We start from the raw sequence: 19,676 nt of genomic DNA on the forward strand, positions 1-19,676 counted from the left end.
TTGTCTGAAATGATGGAGGCCCACTGCCAGTCAGTGCTAAGCTGGATGGACCAGTGCTCTGACTCTCTATGAGGCAGTTTCCTATATTCCATCTCACTGCATTTTGTACATGCAGAGAATGTCTATACACACAGATGTGTGGTAGGAGGTCTCAGCCACTCACATCTTCCCAATATATACAGGAAAATATGTGCAGTTATAACACGTGAGATCCACATGTGTTGTGAATATTCTTACCTACATGGAACTGAAATGCTGCCTGTGTTATACAGCCTGTATAGCGAACTCCTTGTGTTTTCATCTAAATGCAGAGAAAAAGAGGAGGAAGGACAAGTAATGTTTCAAACCTCTATAAAGATCAGGGTCAGCCCACAATGTTTTGGCACCCGAGAAGGGAAATCTCAATGACATCTTGTAGTTAAAACACAGCCCAAAATCAATGGTAGTGTGTGGTGTAGTGGTTAAGAGCAGTAGTCTCGTAATCTGGGGAACCGGGTTCGATTCCCCGCTCCTCCACATCCAGCTGCTGGGTGACCTTGGGCCAGTCACGCTTCTCTGAAGTCTCTCAGCCCCACTCACCTCACAGAGTGTTTGTTGTGGGGGAGGAAGGGAAAGGAGAATGTTAGCCGCTTTGAGACTCCTTAAAAGGGAGTGAAAGGCGGGATATCAAATCCAAACTCTTCTGGTACCCCAAATCTAATGCTTCACTTTGCCTCCTGCTAGAGTCAGCCCTGTTTCAAAGTAACGGAAACCTGAGCAGTGGCTTCTGAGTTACTTGCGGATCCCTAACTCGACCATTAGGTGGCCCTCATGATCCTTCTTTCTCCCTGGCTTCCTCCTATTTCAGAGCCAAGTTGTTTTTATTGTGATTTCACAGTCCACCGAGGTTGCCTGTGCTGCTGACAGCTACATGACTTAAGTGAGCAAGAAGTCTCCCTGTTCATGAGGTTGCAGCCCAAATGCCTCTTGATGACATCCATACATCTCCACCCTTCCCTTTAATTTTGTGTCTGGCGCTGCCATCTTTTGTATCTTCCCATGCTGGTAGAAGTCTAGGAATATACTTGAGACATAAAACTTACATGCACAACTCAGTTTCCTTCAGAATCATTGTCACGTTTGACATTTTCCCATTCACTTTCCCTTAACTGTATTATTATCCTCCACCAGCGTAATTCTAGGCATGTCTATTCAGAAGTAAGTCCTACTGAGTTCAGTAGGATTTACTCCTCACAAGTGTGTGTGTAGAATTACAGCCAGTTTCTTTTCTAACTACTCTGCATTATTACCTTCAACCAGTTTCTAGCCTCCCTCCTTTGTAGCTTTATTGGATAACCTTCTTTAAACTCCAGTTAATTTCCTCTATTTACGCATGCTTTTTCAAACTTTATTTTTGAACCGTGCTGTGTATCATGGACCTAAGATCGGTTTTTAAAAACCACTAGCAACCTTCACAATTATTTATTTCTGATCCTCATGAGATGTCCTCCCTGCAAGGTCTGTGTCTTTATGTTGATTCCGTTCGCTTCAGTAGTCATTGGTCCCTGGTCAGATCCCCCATGCAGCTCACTGCATAGGTTGAATCGTACTACATCAGCAAGTAACATGTGCCTCTTTCATTCATGGACAGTTGTAGTTAGCACATCCATTTGTGATGGGGACAGGATGTTGATCCCTATCCTGATGGTGTTTATCCCTAGTGATTTTACTATGTAGCTTTTAATATCCACCCTTTATATTATAACAGGTATACTGGAAAAAGAATAGTTTGAAACTGTAGAGAAGGCTATGCTTCAGGTTGAATCAGTTAGGAGGGAATAGCTATGAATCTTGAATACACATTTTCTGAGCATATGCCATATCAAAAAGCCATACTTGAACTTCCATGTATTCAATTTACAACCTCAGTTGTCCTTTTTTACTTTTCTTCTACTGATTTGTTCTTATTTAGAGGAACAGCTTTTGCATCATTTTTTCATAGCTTTGGTTGGAAAAGTAAACAGATGAGTACTCTCTATCCAGTATTACTTAAGTAGACTGGGCTAATGCACTTTGCAGCACAATCCTATGCATGTTTACACAGTCCCACTATGTGCAATAGAGCATACATGCTGGCCAGTATTTATAGGATTGCAGTTCTAGAGTTTATTTCAGAGAATGTAGCTGTAATTGATCGTGTTAAATCTTCATTTTACGAACATGTTTTGCTTACCAGAAGTTGATTTAGAGTTTTGCAAACAAATTTGGTTTTTTTTTGGTGTGTTTTTGCATGGAGATAGTGCAGAAGTTACTAATCTATTGCACCTGATCTAAATGACTTTCCTCTATTGAAGACCTCAACTGCTGGAAAATCATGCTCTGCCAGCTCTTAGATTTTTTCCTTGCAAGGATGGGACTAGCTTGTGAGTCATGAAAGCCCTCTGGTCTGGAAGCACCCTAGTGCTGCTAATCATTGTTCCTCAGCTGTAAGCTAATTGTAATTGACTACCTACATTTTGGGACGCGGGTGGCGCTGTGGGTTAAACCACAGAGCCTAGGACTTGCCGATCAGAAGGTCGGCAGTTCGAATCTCCATGACAGGGTGAGCTCCTGTTGCTTGGTCCCTGCTCCTGCCAACCTAGCAGTTCGAAAGCACCTCAAAGTGCAAGTAGATAAATAGGTACCACTCTGGCAGGAAGGTAAACAGCGTTTCCGTGTGCTGCTCTGGTTTGCCAGAAGTGGCTTAGTCATGCTGGCCACATGACCTGGAAGCTGTATGCCAGCTCCCTCGGCCAATAAAGTGAGATGAGCACCGCAACCCCAGAGTCGGCCACGACTGGACCTAATGGTCAGGGATCCCTTTACCTTTACCTACATTTCAGGGATGTGCAATGCTTTTTGGTATGCTCAGTTCACTATGTTCTGTCTGCATTGTGAGTGTGGCATAGCCATGTGGGCAGTGTTCCCCTTTCTGCACTTTATTGGTAGCGACACATACACCCTTGCATGTACACTACGATGCTGCATAGTTTGTGCTCCTCAATGCCATTTTAGCACCCTGTGTTGTATGTGTGCCTGTGTGTGGTTCTTACAGTTTTTGAAGTAGCGCAATTGCAAAATAATTTGCTTTCAAATGTTTTCCGCACAGCACCAGATTGCAGCTGAGCTTTTATTTGAGTAAACATGATTACAGATCAGTCTGAAGGTCCCTTGGATTTCACCATGAAAGGCTTGATCTATGCTGTAGCCAGTTTCACTGTACCTAATCAGGTTTCGCAACCTGGTTAGAAAACTTGCCAGCTTGATTTCTCCCTGCTTGTTAGTTGCGCCATTCTACCATAGCTCAGTTGCATTTAAAAAAATTAATTAATTATTGCTTGCAGCAAGTTTAGAGGGTTACAGTCAGAACCTACGCATCCTATGCTTGGAAGTAAGTCCTGCTCTTCTTAATGAATCTAATTACTAACTGAAGCAATTCATTAAGGCTATGAACCAGTAGATCAGGGGTCAGAACTTGATAGTGCAGAGCTTTTGCCCTCTATCTGACCACATCAAATTGTTGTGAAGTATTGTGAAATAGTGGGTGGAAGGTGAGGGGGGTCAATATTGAAAGAATTATAGCGTTGTCAGTCACAGGTGCTGGTTTTAGTGTTTAAAATCCTATACAGCTTGGGACCAAGATACCTGAGGTTGGATAATCTCACCCCTGGTATACGTAAAGTGATCACTATGCTCTGCAGGTGAGAGTTTCCTGTAGTAGTAGTAGTAATAATAATAATAATAATAATAATAATTTATACCCCACCCATCTGGCTGGGTTTCCCCAGCCACTCTGGGCGACTCCCTGCAGAATATTAAAAACACAATAAAACACCAAACATTAAAAACTTCTCTAAACAGGGCTGCCTTCAGGTGTTTTCTAAAAGTCAGATAGTTGTTTATTTCCTTGACATCCGATGGGAGGGTGATCCACAGGGCAGGCACCACTACTGAGAAGGCCCTCTGCCTGGTTCCCTGTAATCTCCCTTCTCACAGTGAGGGAACCACCAGAAGGTCCTCAGTGCTGGACCTCAGTGCCCGGGCTGAATGATGGGGGTGGAGACGTTCCTCCAGGTATACTGGGGCAGGGCCATTTAGTATCCTGTAGATACTATCTTAGCAGGAGATAATTTCTGCACAATGTAGTAGTCGGGCCTTTAGTGTTGTAGCACCTACCCTTCGGAATTTCATTCCCTTGCAAAACAGAAAGGCCCTATCTCTATTGTTTCTTTCAGTGCCTCTTCCAACAAGTTGCCTGAGCTGAGATCTTTTTCGCTCTGCATCTGTGTTGCAATTTTTAAAAAGAGGTTTTTAACATATTTTGTCGCTTACTGTTTTGCAGCCCTGGGCTCCTTTAGAAAGAAGGGTGGTTTAAAAATTTAATAAATAAATAGGTCTCATCTAGAGACATTTATGTGACATTACTTCTAGCATTAATTCTCAGAAGGGCCCTTTGCTACAGCCATGTCATTTTCCCTCTGTGTGTGTTTTTAGGGTAAAATTTCTTTTTTAAGTAATTAAAGTTTGTGCCCCTGAAGAACAGCAAAACTCATGTAGCTCTTTAAATGAAAAATTAAGTGAGAAATGCCAGTAATGCTACCATCTTTCCTTCCAGCAGTGTTCCCTTTTTAAACACAGATCTTTTCTCTGTTTCTTTGCTCTTCTGTTCCCAAACTCTCTTGGCTCCTTTCCTTTCTCTACCTCTCCTACCTGCTCCCCTGGCTAATTTCTTTCCCTGAAATGGAAATGTAGTTTGTTTCTGTACTGTTGTAAATAAAAAATATGCCCTTTTCCCTTATGGGGTATCCAAGAGCCCATATAGAGTCCTTACATAGGTTCCCTATTGGTAGGAGAAAATAACAGAGGCCAACCAGAGAATATTGAGAAGCAAAGCAGCTAGTAAGCTTGATCTTTATTGATCTGTTGCAACAGGGTGCTCCCCTCACACACAGGAAAGGAGGAGGACCCAGAACAATGGCGTGCAAGGCCTTATAAAGACTTTTGAAATTGCCACCCTGTAGATCAAGACCACCCCCAGAAACATTATGCATTCATCACAGAAGGGGTGTAACCTAAGACCACCCCTTAGATAAGGCAGATCTAAAACAGAACATTTGCATGTTGTTTTCTCCTGTCGCTTTGTTTATTTCCTGTCTGGCAGGTTACTTGATTGGATTTCTTGGGGAGCCTGGCCATTCTTTTGCAGTGGTAAAATACTTATTTCCTGGGCCAGGTCACAGGCTCACACCTTTATTCAAACACAGATTAAGACAGGATTTGTGAAGGAAGAGACAATGGGGAGGCTTTTCCATTTTGACCATGCAGAGAAACATTTGCTCAGTTTAGGAATCAAAATGGTTCCAGGTTTGCTTTCCTGTGCTGATCTATGTACGTGTGGTTATGAACGTTGCCATATATCTAAGACCATAAAATTCCTATCACAGTACTTACCTTCTTCCATGCTGCCACATATACAGTGGTACCTCGGGTTACAGACACTTCAGGTTACATACGCTTCAGGTTACAGACTCCGCTAACCCAGAAATAATACCTCAGGTTAAGAACTTTGCTTCAGGATGAGAACAGAAATCGTGTGGCGGCAGTAGGAGGCCCCATTAGCTAAAGTGGTGCTTCAGGTCAAGAACAGTTTCAGGTTAAGAATGAACCTCCAGAACTAATTAAGTTCTTAACCCGAGGTACCACTGTATCTTTGAACTTGCTTTTTATTTACAAGGGTGTGTGTGAATGTGCAGCAAATGTATACCTCCCCTTCAAAGGCTTCCTCCCCCCTTTCTTATTGGGGGCAGATACAATTGCAACTAGCGTGACTTTTGCACTGAGAAAAATTAGCAGCTTGTTATTTGTCTAGAAAGGCCTTTACATGTAAAAGTATCACCCTTAACTAGTTTAACCCAGCACCTTTCTTCCCTTGTCACGCACAGACTTGGAGATACTGTGAAAACCGGGGATTAGCTTGTTTGCATTTCATTGTTTTCTTTTCTAGCTGCAATCCGTTTAGCTATGGTATGCTGAGTTTATCTGATTAGCACCTAATGAGCAAAAGGGTTTTGGAGAGAAAATGTTGCCTGCATTTCTGCAAATTATGGGAATTTAAGTTTGTAGTACCCTTTTCTCATCCAAATAGTTGAAATTCCTTTATCTTTCCTACTTAGGGCTGCCAACATTTGATTATTACTATTTGAAAGGCCAGTTTTGAAAGATCTTCCATAGCATCGTAAATCATCTCTTTTGGGATACCCTGAATTTATTCTATAAGGAAAATGCAGAGTAGTTGAAATCTGTGTTGCGCTGTCCATGCACTGCTCTATCTATACTGATGAGAAAGATGTTGTCCTCCCTCTTGTTGCAGCTGTCATAAGCCACTTGTGGTATGAACCTTGAATAGTGGATACAGTGGTGCCCTGCAAGACGAATGCCTCGCAAGACGAAAAACTCGCTAGACGAAAGGGTTTTCCGTTTTTCGAGGTGCTTTGCAAGACGAATTTCCCTATGGGCTTGCTTCGCAAGATGAAAACGTCTTGTGGATTTGCTTCCTTTTTCGTAAAACCGTTAATACCCGGGGAATCCGCGCTCCGCAAGACGAAAAAATCGCAAGACAAAGCAACTCGCAGAACGAATTAATTTCGTCTTGCGAGGCACCACTGTAAAAGCAGCTGGAGTCAAAACTGATTCAAAGCCATCAGGGTCAGGACTAACAATATAAGGATGAACAATTTATACCCCACACTTCTAGTTATTTTGTCTTGGCATATGGGATCTACACATTTACTCACAAGTTATTGATTAATCGATTAAGGCTATGGTCCAAAGGACACTCAAGCAGTAAGTCCTATTGAACTTAATGGGACTGACTTCTGACTAGTCCACATCCTTCAGATTGCATTGCACACGAACAAAGCTATTGTTTTGAACAAGAAAGAAACCCTTCTTTGTTTTTAGATTATGCCCTTACAAGTCACGGCAGTCTCTGTGTGTGTGTGTGTGTGTGTGTGTGTGTGTGAGAGAGAGAGAGAGAGAGGAGAAAGAATGCCTCTTCTAAAATGAAACACCACTCCTGTATTTTTTGTGCTGAAAATTATTGAACAATTACTTTAAAATTCTTTAGTACTTTTTGCCCATCAAAACGCATAAATGAAATAATAGACTAAACATTACAGCTTTGCTTAAAAGATTTGGATGGGCTTTAGTCAGTTTTGACTACAAGCTGCATTTAAACTGGTTTTGCCTCTGTGCTTTTCCTCACATGAGGATCTTAGCCAGGCTGGCATTATTGTGATTAAAATGATCATCAATGTTTTGATATTTCTCTCTCTTTCCTTGCTGCTTCCTGTTCAGGTTTGCAATGATGTGTGGCTACATGTCTCAGTTTGAAAGTGTGCAGAACAAAATCAGGAATGGCTATCTCTTTAAGGTATGTTTTTGGTAGCTTTGTTAAGCTGCTGCTATTATTAAATTACTTCCTCCTGACAGCTTTGAAGACAGTGTTTAGAGTAAAAGTAACTGCCTGGGGGGCATGCTTCAGTGCCAGGATTATGCTGAGGAGATGAGATTATTTTTGTATGCTCCTACCAGACATAATGAAGTAGCTTTCAAACTGAAGAAGATTTAAGTAGGACTTTGTGAACCAGCCGTTCAATTTTTGTACTGCTCCCAAGTCTGAATTTCCAAAGAACAGCATGAGACGGGGAAAGAAGTGCATAATTATGTGTTTGTATAAAAAAACACACACCCTCATTTACTCTTGGTTTACATTAACACTCTGAGGTCTGCTTGTGTCTGTTGATTCACTGCTGATGGAGTTTAAATGCAGGGCTGCTACTGATTTTAATTAAAGCAGTATTTCACCCTTACTTGGTTATTGATAAGACATTACTTGTTGTATTCTAAACTTTAGAGTTAATAGGCCATGTGTGTTGGATAATGCTTGTTTGAGGCTTCTTCTTGATACAAATATGACTTTGGACAACTGTATTTACAGAGTGCCAGGACAAAAGGGAAATGGTCCGCTTTGTGAACTTGAGCCTATAGCCAGGCAAAGGAAAGTTCATTTTGGTCTTCTTTCTTACAGGAGCATCTAGACAAAGCTATTGAGCTTAAGCCGCAAGACCCTTTTTTATATTATCTAACTGGAAGATGGTGCTATGAAGTAAGTGATCCCCAAGTCCTTTTACTCAGCAGAAGCCCTGTGAAGCTTACTTAAAATTGTACCATTGAGCAATTTTACTTCTGTTTTCCGAGAGGAGTTGAGTGTGTGAAGCTTTCTGTTTGAGAGCCATGCCACCTAGCCTAGCATGCTCTCCACTGAGTGGCAGCAGAATCCAGACTCTTCTGCATGCAAAGTTCTGCCACTGAGCTCTGAGCATAGCTGTCAACTTACAGATTTGAAAATAAGGGACCAGCAGCCTCAAAAATAAGGGACCAGCAGCCAAAATAAGGGATTTTAGTCAACCGGCTGAAATACGAAGTTAAAAGGGACCAGATAATTTGGGAGAGCAGCGCCAGTTTTTAGCCCTTCGTTTCCAGAGGTTGCTGCTCAAGACACCAGCTGATGAAACACTGCAATTAAATAACTACAAGCAGCAACCACTTTTCGCGCAAAATGAAGTCCAAGCTACTGTATCTTTTCTGTATCTTTTCTCTTGTGCTCCATGTGCAGTTCCATCAGGCGGGGTGGGAGGAAGAGGGGAGGGGAAATAGTGCCCGAAGTAAACCCGCAGATAAGACCATCTATGTTAGTCTACCACTACAAATCTATGGGAGAAGCACTTGTGGTCCTTCCTCCACTTTCCCCTTCTACGGTTAGCCCTTGGAACACCTGCCCGTGCCTCCGCCTCCTCCTCCTCCTCCTCTCTCTGAACTGCTTTCTCTATGGTTGCCCTCACTCTCCTCTCAAGGCTCCTCAGTCCCGGTGCGGAGGGGCTCCCGGGGGCCGAGGCTGGTGAGAGGAGGCCGGAGGGGGGCGGGCCGGGCAGCCAAGCAAAACAGTTGGAGCCTCCCTCCTCCCTGGCCGGCAGGGAGGGAGGGAGCAGAGCTACTTCCTTTGAAACTTAAGGGACATCATCAATAAGGGACAGCAGCGGGTTGCGGTGCTGGGATAAGGGAGTTTCCCGCCAAATAAGTGACGGTTGACAGCTATGGCTCTGAGTCTATCCTAATGAAGTTTGTAAAGTGTGCCTGTGGCAGGGGATCTGTTTTATTTTATTTAGAGGATTGATCATTTGCTTTTCAATTCAAAATTCTCAAAGGGACAAAACCGAATACAATATAAAAACAGCAGAATCCAAGCAAACAAGAAAATACAAGGGGGCAAGTTGCAAATGCTAGAACAAAACAAAAAAAACACACAAAGCAGTAGGTGCTGAACATGCACTTGAAGAGGCAATAACTTGGATCCGGAAGAAGAAGCTGGGGTTCCAAAGCTTAAGGGCAGCATACATGATGAGGCTGACAAATATGGGACCAAGACCCCACCGTCCTCCTTGCCCTGGGAAGATTTCTGTCTCCCTCTGACGAACGTAGATGAGCCCTCGCTCACCTCTCCACTTGAAGTTTCAGAGTACTGTGTTTCTAAGCTGCTTTGAGTGCCTTCAATGCTCAGAGCAGCTACTGGGAAGATAACTGCACCTTCCCCAGCTCCTAACTAGACTGCAGGACTGAGGTTTGGACTTCTAAAAAGTAGTGGAATAATAAAAAAAGGTAGCAGTAGTATTCTCTTCTTCATACCCATATTTAGTGTTTGCATATCTTTTCAAAAAGGATGTAAGCTTTAAATCTACCAAGCATACTTCTGCTTGGACCTGAAAGCCATTAGTAATAAAGACATAAATATGCCAGACTTTCCTGTTCTTTTCACAAAAGACAACATGCAATTTATGAGTAGCATCTCTGTTTCATGTTATTTAACTTTACCTCGGACATCACTCTACTTTGAGACTGAAATGGTATCCAAGATAAGAGAACTTCATATCCAAGTTGGAAAGGAGCCAAAACACTGAAGATAATAATCTTACTCTTATCAAGTAATCTAGACAGAATATCTCAAGAGAGAAAATTATACGTGAAGCAAGGAATTAGATGAAATCTGGGATCAATTAAAACTCAGGGAAGCAGAATTCCATACACTATGTTAATTGCATAAGCAGACAATTGATTCAGAGCAGCTATGGAAAAAACTGATTCAGAGACACTAGTGTGGGCTGCAATACATTTGCTTTCATTAGGACACCATGATCACGGTGTTTGGTTTGGATGGGGGCAAATAACCGCTTTATATATAGAGAGTTTATGGGATGGCATTGGGCAAATTGTCCCCAACCTACCTCTCAGAAGTATGGTTAGGTTGCACTGAGCCTAATAGTGGGGGAAATAATGTAATAATAAGGCATTTTCCAGAAAGGACCCAAGTTTGAAAATTGTCTTGGCTACTTTGAGGCCAAGTACAAAATTGTACTACTTGGGAATTTGCATGGGTTTTTTTTGGTTTCTGTAAACCCCACTGCCACATCCACCTCTTTGTAGTAGTGGAATAATTTAATGTGTACTTGCACATCACTTGTTCCATCACAGTTTCCACTGGCATCCCCTCAAAGCTCCCTGGATAACCTTGGGTCAGTCACATTCTTTCTTAGCCAAGCTTCCTCTACAGAAGTCTTGTGAGGATAAAATGGGATAATCCTGCCCTGAGCTCCTTGGAGGAGCTGCAGGATACAAATGTGACAAAGAAATACAGTGGTACCTCAGGTTACATATGCTTCAGGTTACAGACTCTGCTAACCCAGAAACAGTGCTTCAGGTTAAGAACTTTGCTTCAGGATGAGAACAGAAATTGTGCTCCGGCGGCGCAACGACAGCAGGAGGCCCCATTAGGTAAAGTGGTGCTTCAGGTTAAGAACAGTTTCAAGTTAAGTACGGACCTCCATAATGAATTAAGTACTTAACCTGAGGTACCACTGTAACATGTACAGCTCTGATATAAAAAGAAGCATTTATTTATTTTTGTACAATGGCTTTTGTTCTAAAGAGCAAGAAAGGATATTCCTAGACTTTCTCTATCTGGCAATATTGTATTAATAATGAAAACCCCAAAAGGCCTGTTTTGAGAAATCTCATTTATAAAGGTGTTAGAAATTCTTCTGGACATATTTCCCTTTAACAGGGGCTAGAACAGAAAGTCAAAGCCCTATATGCAATTGACATCATACATTTTTGGTGTTCCTTTAATTTTGTTGGAGATTATATATAGAAAGGTACTAGAGGCAAGCCAAGCAGTTCCTTTTTTGGGTACGAAGGCTTGTTGAGCAGTGAAAACCAAACCCTAAGCCAGCCAGAAATGAAACTGAAACCCTCAACGTCAGTTCTTATTAAATTTTGTAAGGAAACCTGTATATAGTGCCAGACACATCTCATTCTTCTAAGCTCAAGCCACAGGTTTTAAGCAGCTAATTATAAATTCCACAATGGAAAAATTAGAAGTCCTGTGACATCACTGCTGAACCTTGTGTGGGATCCATCAGTGTACAGTACTCTGAGTGTATGTATATTGGAATTTGGGTGGTCCACATGAATATTATATAAGCAGTATTTCCCCTCATTTTATTCTTCTGTCAAGCCATATATGCTTTGTCTGGATTAGCTGAAACTGATGCTAATGCACAAATGTTCCTCCACTTCCAAGAGAGCAAATGCTTGTCCACAACTGGCCTTACCAAAAAAAACTCCCCAAACTGTTGGGAAGTTTATTTTAAAGTTTGAAGTGTCCATTTATTTGGTTTTTTTAAAAATAAAAAGGACAGTAACATTTCCCTTAAGAAAGTACTGTAGGAAGAGGCTTTGAGAGTGAGGCGGGGAGGTTTATGTGCTTGCTACATCCTATGTGATGATAGTTTTCATCCTAGAAGTATATTTGCAAGTCATTTCACTAACTAACAAAATATGTTTACATAACCTGTTTATAGTTGTAGGGAAGTGTATTCTTTGGTGGTGGGAGGAAACCACTAACACATGAAGAATTTGAATGACACATCTACGGTGAAGTTTGAATATGTGTGTTTGTATACACATGGTCCATGTTGACCAATGTGAATTCTACTGTCTTCACTGGGACTTCTTAAATGTGGATTCTTGGTGTGCCATGGTGTTGTTTTAAATCCCCCCCCCCTTTAGACCAAAAATAAATGTGTTTTTCTCAGGAGTATCCTGAGATACAGTGGTGGCCATTTTGCTTATTTGTGAAAATATTTTATTTATTTATATGCCACTGAATGCCAAGATAGCTTCTCAGTGGTTTGCAAAATGTAGACACTATCCATCTGAATAGGTCTGCTAGTGCAAGAACTTTTAACCACCCTTTTCCCTTCCCACATGTCTGCTTATAAATATGCACCAGGGGCTGTTGGGGGAACCCCTGGAACGGATTCAGTGGGTGTTTGGAGAGAGGAGAGGATGCAGACGTTTCATTGCACAACTAAAGGTCCTTGTGCTAGCAATGCTGTTTAGTTGGGTATCACCCATAGAAACCAGTTGTACAACTGAGTAGATCCAGTATGGAGCTTTTCTTCCAGGGTTGGTTAATTTGTTTTTCTTGAAGATAGCTTATTATGGTAATTGGCTTGCAAAACAACACTTTGTTCCATTTCCTAAAAGCATCTCTGAAACAACACTCTCTCCACCCCTTCTTCCTGCTGTTTCCAAAGGTGGCTCAGTTGTCTTGGATTGAGAAAAAAGTAGCTGCTGCTCTTTTTGGGACTCCGCCAACTTCAACAATTCATGAAGCTTTGCAGAATTTTCTTAAGGTAGATACTATTTCCCACTCCCTCATTTCTCTGCAAAAGCCCACCTACCAAGTGGCTGGTGTTCAAGAAATTTGCTCAACAAGTTGTTCTCGGCAGCTATAAATTCAAAGCTCTTCTAAAGGCCAAAGATTTCTGAAATGATATCTGTAGAGGAGTAACTGCACGCATCTGCCTAAACTAAATTTAATTCATCTGCTGTGTCAGCGTTTGTTGGGATTTGGGCTGCTTAAAGTGTAAAACACCTTAAGGTTCATATGGAGAGCTGTTTATGTGAAAGTTGCACCTGTTAGAGCTTTTGGCTTGTGAATAGGATCCTGTTTGAAAGAAACCTGGCATGATGTATTGTGCAAGTTGCAAGCTGTAATTTGCAGGTTCTGCCCAGAATAGCTGGGCAGGACCATCCACCCAGTGCCACACTGGGCCTGCTTTTTGAGCTGCAAACTGCCTTGTGGCCCTCCACCTCATTGAAACTGGGGCCATTTTAATTTAACTTATTCACCTCCTCAAGTGCCCCCTCACTGGGTCTGGGTCCCCATGGGTCCCACAATGCCACATGTGGTACCTCAGTGGCTGAGTTCCCTGACATTCTTTGTTCCACACACTTTGGGTTAATGGTGGCAAGCAGATGCAGCCTCAGCTGCTGGGTTCACCATTTCCTACTGTGCTGTGTCTTTCTGTCCCCGGCCTGCTATTGCTGCATGCCTGGCAGATATTCCACTACCACCACCAAGTGGTGTAGCCCCTAGGCCTAAGTCCAGGGCTAACAATGCCACTGTTTCTAGGAGGATCTTTGTGCTTTATTATAAATATTCCATTGACTTTGGTGCTCTTGCTGTCCTGTTCTTCATCTTTTTCTCTTCTTGGTCAGGCTGAAGAACTACACCCTGGATATTCAAAACACAATTATGTCTATTTGGCAAAGGTAAGTGAAACTAGTCTGCTCTCTTCCTTTAATATAATGCAGCGATTTCTATTAACTTAGTGTGATGTTTTCCCTCCTCTCTCCTATCCAGTGCTACAAAGATCTTGGCCAGAGGACCAATGCGCTGAAGTTCTGTGACACTGCATTATCAATCCTGTCAGTCACCAAAGAGGTGCGTCTGAAGCCCCATTTAAATGTTATTTATTTATTGGACTTGTATATCACCCTTCATCATAAGATCTCAGAGCAGTTCACAAGATAAAAATGCAAGATAAAAAAATAAATATCTAAAAGAAAACAACAACAAAGCAATAAACTCCCCCTTCCCACAGACACATTTAAAAGGCTGTAGACTATTATTCAGCCAAAGGCCTTGTTGAAGAGCAACGTTTTCGCCTGGCACCTAAAGATATATAATGAAGATGCCAAATGAACCTCCCTGGGGAGAGCATTCCACAAAAGGGGGGGGTGCCTTCTTTGGAAGCAGTTTCTGCTGCCTCATCAGTCACCTAGGGATGTTATGATACAGTCATGTATCATAGCCTGAATCATTAAGGTCTTTTCCATGCTATTGTTAGTCGTGATGATGAAGTACAGGGTCTGTATGGTGGTACTTGTCTTCTGCTGCTTTCATGTACTTTAAAGAGTGCTGCAGAGGAGAGCTTCATGGTACGTTGTACTTTTATTTCTGTAGAGCAGGAATGGGAAAGATTGTGGCCATCTAAATATTTAACTCCCAAACCCTGTCAGCCCCAGCCAGTGGTGAAGTGCTGCCACAGTTGTAGCTCCACTATATCTGGAGGGCCACAAGTCCCCAACCTCCTCTTCCTCTAGTGCTCTAGAGGAACAGTTAGAAACAAAAAAAAGAGAGAAGTCCTGAGCCCAAATCGTTATGAAATATGGCAGTTGCATGCAAAGTAGAAGGTGGCTTGTGACATCCCCAGTGTGACTGATTGCAGTAACACATGGAAACTGCGTAAATCGAGTAAAAACTAATATGATGAAATTATGTTTAAACAGAGGACTATCATAATAGTGATGCTTATTTTAATGAGGAACTGGGTGGCATGCAGTGCAGTTAGTCACACTGATCAGATGAGCTGTGACTGTCTGATTTTGAAGTTCTGCATTAGAATTGTCATAGGCAATTCAGTAAGCAGTCTGGAGCGTTCCTTAAGGCTACGAAGCCCAACATCGGAGGCCCACCATGCAAAACGTGCTACAAATGCACTTAAATATAAGATGGGTAGTATTTTTTTGCAGGGAGAAGGAAGACTTGATTCAGATAAATTATATCTCATTTACTTACGCAAGAAGTTTGAAATGTGGAATTCTGTAGTGCAAGCTTTGGGACCAGTGCTGCAAGCAGGTTCAGGTGGGGAAATTGTCTGGCATCTCTTCCTGTTACTTGACAGTATTTTGGCAAAGATTTGCAATGAGTACAATAAATATCTTTCAAGGCACTGATACATAATTTCTTGGTTTGGTTATGTTGTCTTAATATTGTTGAAAGAACTATCAAGCAAAAGCTTGCTGTGGACACATTAATTATGGAGTTGGATAGATTTCTGAAGTCTTCCCGGATCTCCAGTCCAGTTCATGCTCCAAGATAAACTAAGAGGTCTTCACAGCTCTGTCTGCCTAGCTTGAGATTTCATATCCTTCCCAAGTGGCTCATTCTGCTATAGAATTCCTATGAGGTTTCCTAACACTTATCCTAAATCTGTTATACTGCACTTTAATCTTACAGGGCACATTTCAAAAGTCTCCAAGACTTTAATGTGTCCACAGAGTTGTTAATTCCTAGGGGTTGCCTGGTTTTTCTGTGTATTGCAGGGTGCTCTGCATTTTATCTCTCCAGCTTACCAGGGCTTGTAATGTGGTCTTCTCAGTAGTGACCCTTTAGTTACTGAATGTTCTTCTTGTAAGGCAGGCCAGTATTATTCTCCCCATATTGCAGTGGGGATGGGAGGACCAAGGATGAGTGAAAGTAGCTTACCTAAGACCATCTCATGATATCATAGTGGAGGTGAGGCTTCAGATAGCAGTTTCCTGGCTAATAGTTGACATTCTTAGCCATTATGGGTCACTGACTCTCAGATGTAATGAGATTACTCTAACAAACCGTGACTTGTGCGAACATAAGCAATGAGCTTGAACACTCCTCTCCTCTTCTCTGCTCAGCTGCAGAGGAGATTTATTTGTTTCTTATACCTCAGTGTTCAATGACATCTGATCCAGTTGTTTTGAACATCCTGTCAACATCTGAACCAGGCCTATTTCTTCTGTTCCCCTTCTTGTTTTACATTGAGTTAAAAGTAGTCAATATCTCTTTCCATTGTTTCTTCTTCTTATGACGAAACTACCAAGTCGCTGGAGATTTGCATCAAACAGCATGTTGCCTCTTCTGTGTATCTTTTTTGCTATTAGCTAGAAATGAACTCACTGTGGGAGTTCAGTTCCTATCATCTTATCTGCTGTTGGCCAGGAAGATTTCGTCAATGGATCCCGAAATATCAGTGCCCACTGAGTGTTAACAACATTGCAGGGCTAAACCCTTTTCCAGTTATCTTTGTGCCTTGTCCCATCAGTCTGGTGGTTGGGACTGGTGATTCCCAGAGTACAGTGACTGGGAATCAAGCCCAATATACCTTGCATAAAACTGAAGACTAATTCATGCATATACCTGGCTTTGTAGGATACTGCTTAAATAGAAACAGTTTATTGCAGCTCCAAAAGACCAAGGCAACTGCTCCATGCAAGTGCCTGTGCAGTACTGGTGTCCTCAGCCATAGCATCACTAAATTTGCAGTGTTCAGAAGTGCCTCATGCTGCTGTGGAGCCACATCACACAGACAACTTGCTGCTTGGAGATGTAACACCCACAGGGTTCCATTTGAAATAGTCATATGCAGACAAACTGAGCTTTGCAACTGTAGAACAGTGACTTTGTGGGAGACACCAAATAAATCAAAATGCAATGCGATCTGAAATAATCATAACTATTGCAATAGACTATATTTGACTTCTAAATATCTGTGTTTGAAGGGCCTAGAAATGATGATAATGTAAGTCACAAACTTCAAGCCACAGGAGTGCCTGGGTTCACTTAAAGTCCTCCAAAAGGTGATGACTGGAGGATGAAAATCTTTATTAGTATCCGTTAGAATGTAATGTAATGAATACTTCAATGCAGGAGGAAGTTGGAAAGGAAAATCATTGTATCAGGTTAGCCCCCCCCACCCTTTGTTCAGCTTTCTACTTAGCTATTGCATAATGATTAAAAGGAAGAATGAACTAGTTATGTTTTCCCAGTCCATAAACACTGAAAATAATCCCTTGTTTTGATGCAGAAATTGGCAGTGGGTATAGAAGCTCTGGGTGGTTCCTCATATGCAATGTCCTTTTTTTCTTTTAGGATAAAGAGGCTGATGAAGATTTAAAAACATTGCTTCCGTCACTGAAACTGTGAACCAAACAACAACAAGCACTTTTTGTTATGTTTTTGAATGATACTGTGAAAGGCATCTGGGAACCCAGATCCGAGTTCTGAAAGCACCTATATGTGGGTTTTGTGGAGTTCAGTGGGGTTTATAGCCATGGAAGGCTTAGAATTTGGGGAAACAGGGCTGAGATATTACCAAAGGGCTGTATCTAAGGCTGGCTTTGATCTAGTGGAAAGCACATCCACTTGCACAAGATGATGCACCCAGATTCACCAGTTACCTACTGTTGTGTCCTCTGCCTATCCCATAATGTTTCAGAGGGTTTCCCAACCCACGGGAGCAGCTTTTGAGGAGGCAGGTGGGGGAGTGGGTATGGAACACTGCAATGGATAGGGGTGGGATAGGCAAAAAACAGGTGCCTCTCGTGTACAAGCAGAAGCGTTTTCCATTATTACTACAAAGCCACTGCTGGGTACAATCTCAATAATAATCCCAATACAATCCCAATAATAAAGTCAAGGGACGGATGGATCTGTCAATTTCAGTTTTCTAAGTTTCTCATTTTTCGGGTCTTAAATTCAGTTCTCCACATTGTGGCAGCACCCTGCAGGATCCCGCTCCACTTTTAAATACTAAGGGAAGGAGAGCGGTACCTTAAATACTAAGGGAAGGAGAGCGCCAGCATTTTAGTGTGAATTTCTTCTCATAAACACAATTTTGTATGCATAATTTTGACTGACATCCATACCTTTGGAAGCAATTTCCCCCAATACATTTATGTATGTTATTGTTAACCAATACTTGTTTCTATGCACACTTTCTCCTAACATATGCATTTTTGTAAATATTGTGCAGTTGGAAAACTGCACTGCAAAATTCATAGAATTGCTAATTTTGAAGGATGGCTGTGTTTCAATTCTCCTATTGTTCCAGAATGTGCAATTTTGGTATGTTCCCCTTTAAATGTGAACTGAATCTAATTTCTTCCCCAGCCCTAATGAAGTCTGAAACCCCAGGGGAAAAAGTCATTGGACTGGATTACTTCAAGCCCATTAAGAATGTAGCAGTTACTCATGTGCAGCAGGTGTCATATGCCTGCATTAACACATTTATTTACACTAGACACCCATTCAGCCACATATTGTTGGTTATGCTGTAAAAGAATTATCAATCCACCAGTGGAGTCCAATCATGTGAATGTTTACTGAGAATTATGACCTGGCAGGCTCTTCTTATGTTCTTATGCTAAGCAGGATTGTCTTGAATGCCACCCCAGACTTCTATTCAGATGGGTTTGTTGAGGCATGCCAACACTCCCAATTCTCCATATGGTGGCTGGTTCACATGAAGCTTTATTTGTGACTGCACAACACCAACTTAAAGCATCGCCATATGTCTCAGGCATTGCCCTGTTTTGACTGGGCTGAAAAAAGTGCAGCTAACTCTGGAATTGGTTTTAGTCTTAAATGCTGCTGCTTCTTCTAGGCAACATATACTCATGGGCTCTCTGTAGCAGAACACATCCATGATCGCCTCATTCCTTTTACAGTGGTACCTCGGGTTAAGAACTTAATTTGTTCTGCAGGTCCGTTCTTAACCTGAAACTGTTCTTAACCTGAGGTACCACTTTAGCTAATGGGGCCTCCCACTGCCGCCGCGCCACCGCCACATGATTTCTGTTCTCATCCTGAAGCAACGTTCTTAACCCCCGAGATACTATTTTTGGGTTAGGGGAGTCGGTAACCTGAAGCGTCTGTAACCTGAAGCATCTGTAACCCGAGGTACCACTGTACAGGCTTAATCTGCAATGAATAAGTTGTGTATTGGGGCCCTTAGGTGAATGTCGCCAAGGAAATTGGAACATGGAAATCATGCATTTGTCTCTTTAAACACATTTCTACTAGTATTAATTTTTAAGACTTTGCTAGGAATCTCCAAACATAAAATCCACTGCTGACAATGGATGTCTTGATGGTCATTAATCGTCTTGAGAGTGACTAGGAAGCTAGTCTTCGTTGCCTGCACAGGCATGGAAGGTTAATTGATGTGCACTTGTTCTTTTCCCTTTCCTCTTGGAAAGTATGTAAGTTGTGGGAGAATTGCTCTTTGAGGCTGTTATTTTAATCTCTGGATTTTAAATAGAAATATAATATTTTATGAATTTACATATTATGCTGTTCTTGAAACATCTGAAATTGAAATATTAAATGAGATTTGATGGAATTGCCTGTTGTGGTAGTATATTTCTATATGCATAGTGGCAAAGTGAGTTGCTTCAAGGCAATGCTTCTGGTGAACGACTGATAGAATGTAAAGTCTATGCATATTGGAGAAGGAACCTGAACTGAACATGGGCAGCATAAAGAGTCTGGAGAGTTTCAAGTCATAGCAGTGAAGCCTCAGTTGTCCTCACCCCTTCCCAGTTCCCACCTGCCCAAATCCACTTATATAAACAGTTTAATACAGGCAATTTGTTGC

General features: G+C 41.8%; 1 protein-coding gene across 1 annotated transcript in view; it reads left to right on the forward strand.

The window, feature by feature from the left end:
* The window catches only part of RMDN2 (regulator of microtubule dynamics 2), a 29,295-nt gene extending 9,874 nt beyond the window's left edge, over positions 1 to 19,421 (forward strand). The window contains exons 6-11 of the mRNA XM_079969550.1: positions 7,375 to 7,450; positions 8,108 to 8,185; positions 12,732 to 12,830; positions 13,699 to 13,752; positions 13,844 to 13,924; positions 17,171 to 19,421. Coding sequence (XP_079825676.1) covers positions 7,375 to 7,450; positions 8,108 to 8,185; positions 12,732 to 12,830; positions 13,699 to 13,752; positions 13,844 to 13,924; positions 17,171 to 17,224 — 442 coding nt within the window. The 3' untranslated portion in view covers positions 17,225 to 19,421. The remainder of the gene's footprint in view (positions 1 to 7,374; positions 7,451 to 8,107; positions 8,186 to 12,731; positions 12,831 to 13,698; positions 13,753 to 13,843; positions 13,925 to 17,170) is intronic.
* The last annotated feature ends 255 nt before the right edge of the window (positions 19,422 to 19,676 follow it).

Source organism: Podarcis cretensis (genome assembly GCF_951804945.1).
Source record: "Podarcis cretensis genome assembly, chromosome: 3".
Taxonomy (NCBI): domain Eukaryota; kingdom Metazoa; phylum Chordata; class Lepidosauria; order Squamata; family Lacertidae; genus Podarcis; species Podarcis cretensis.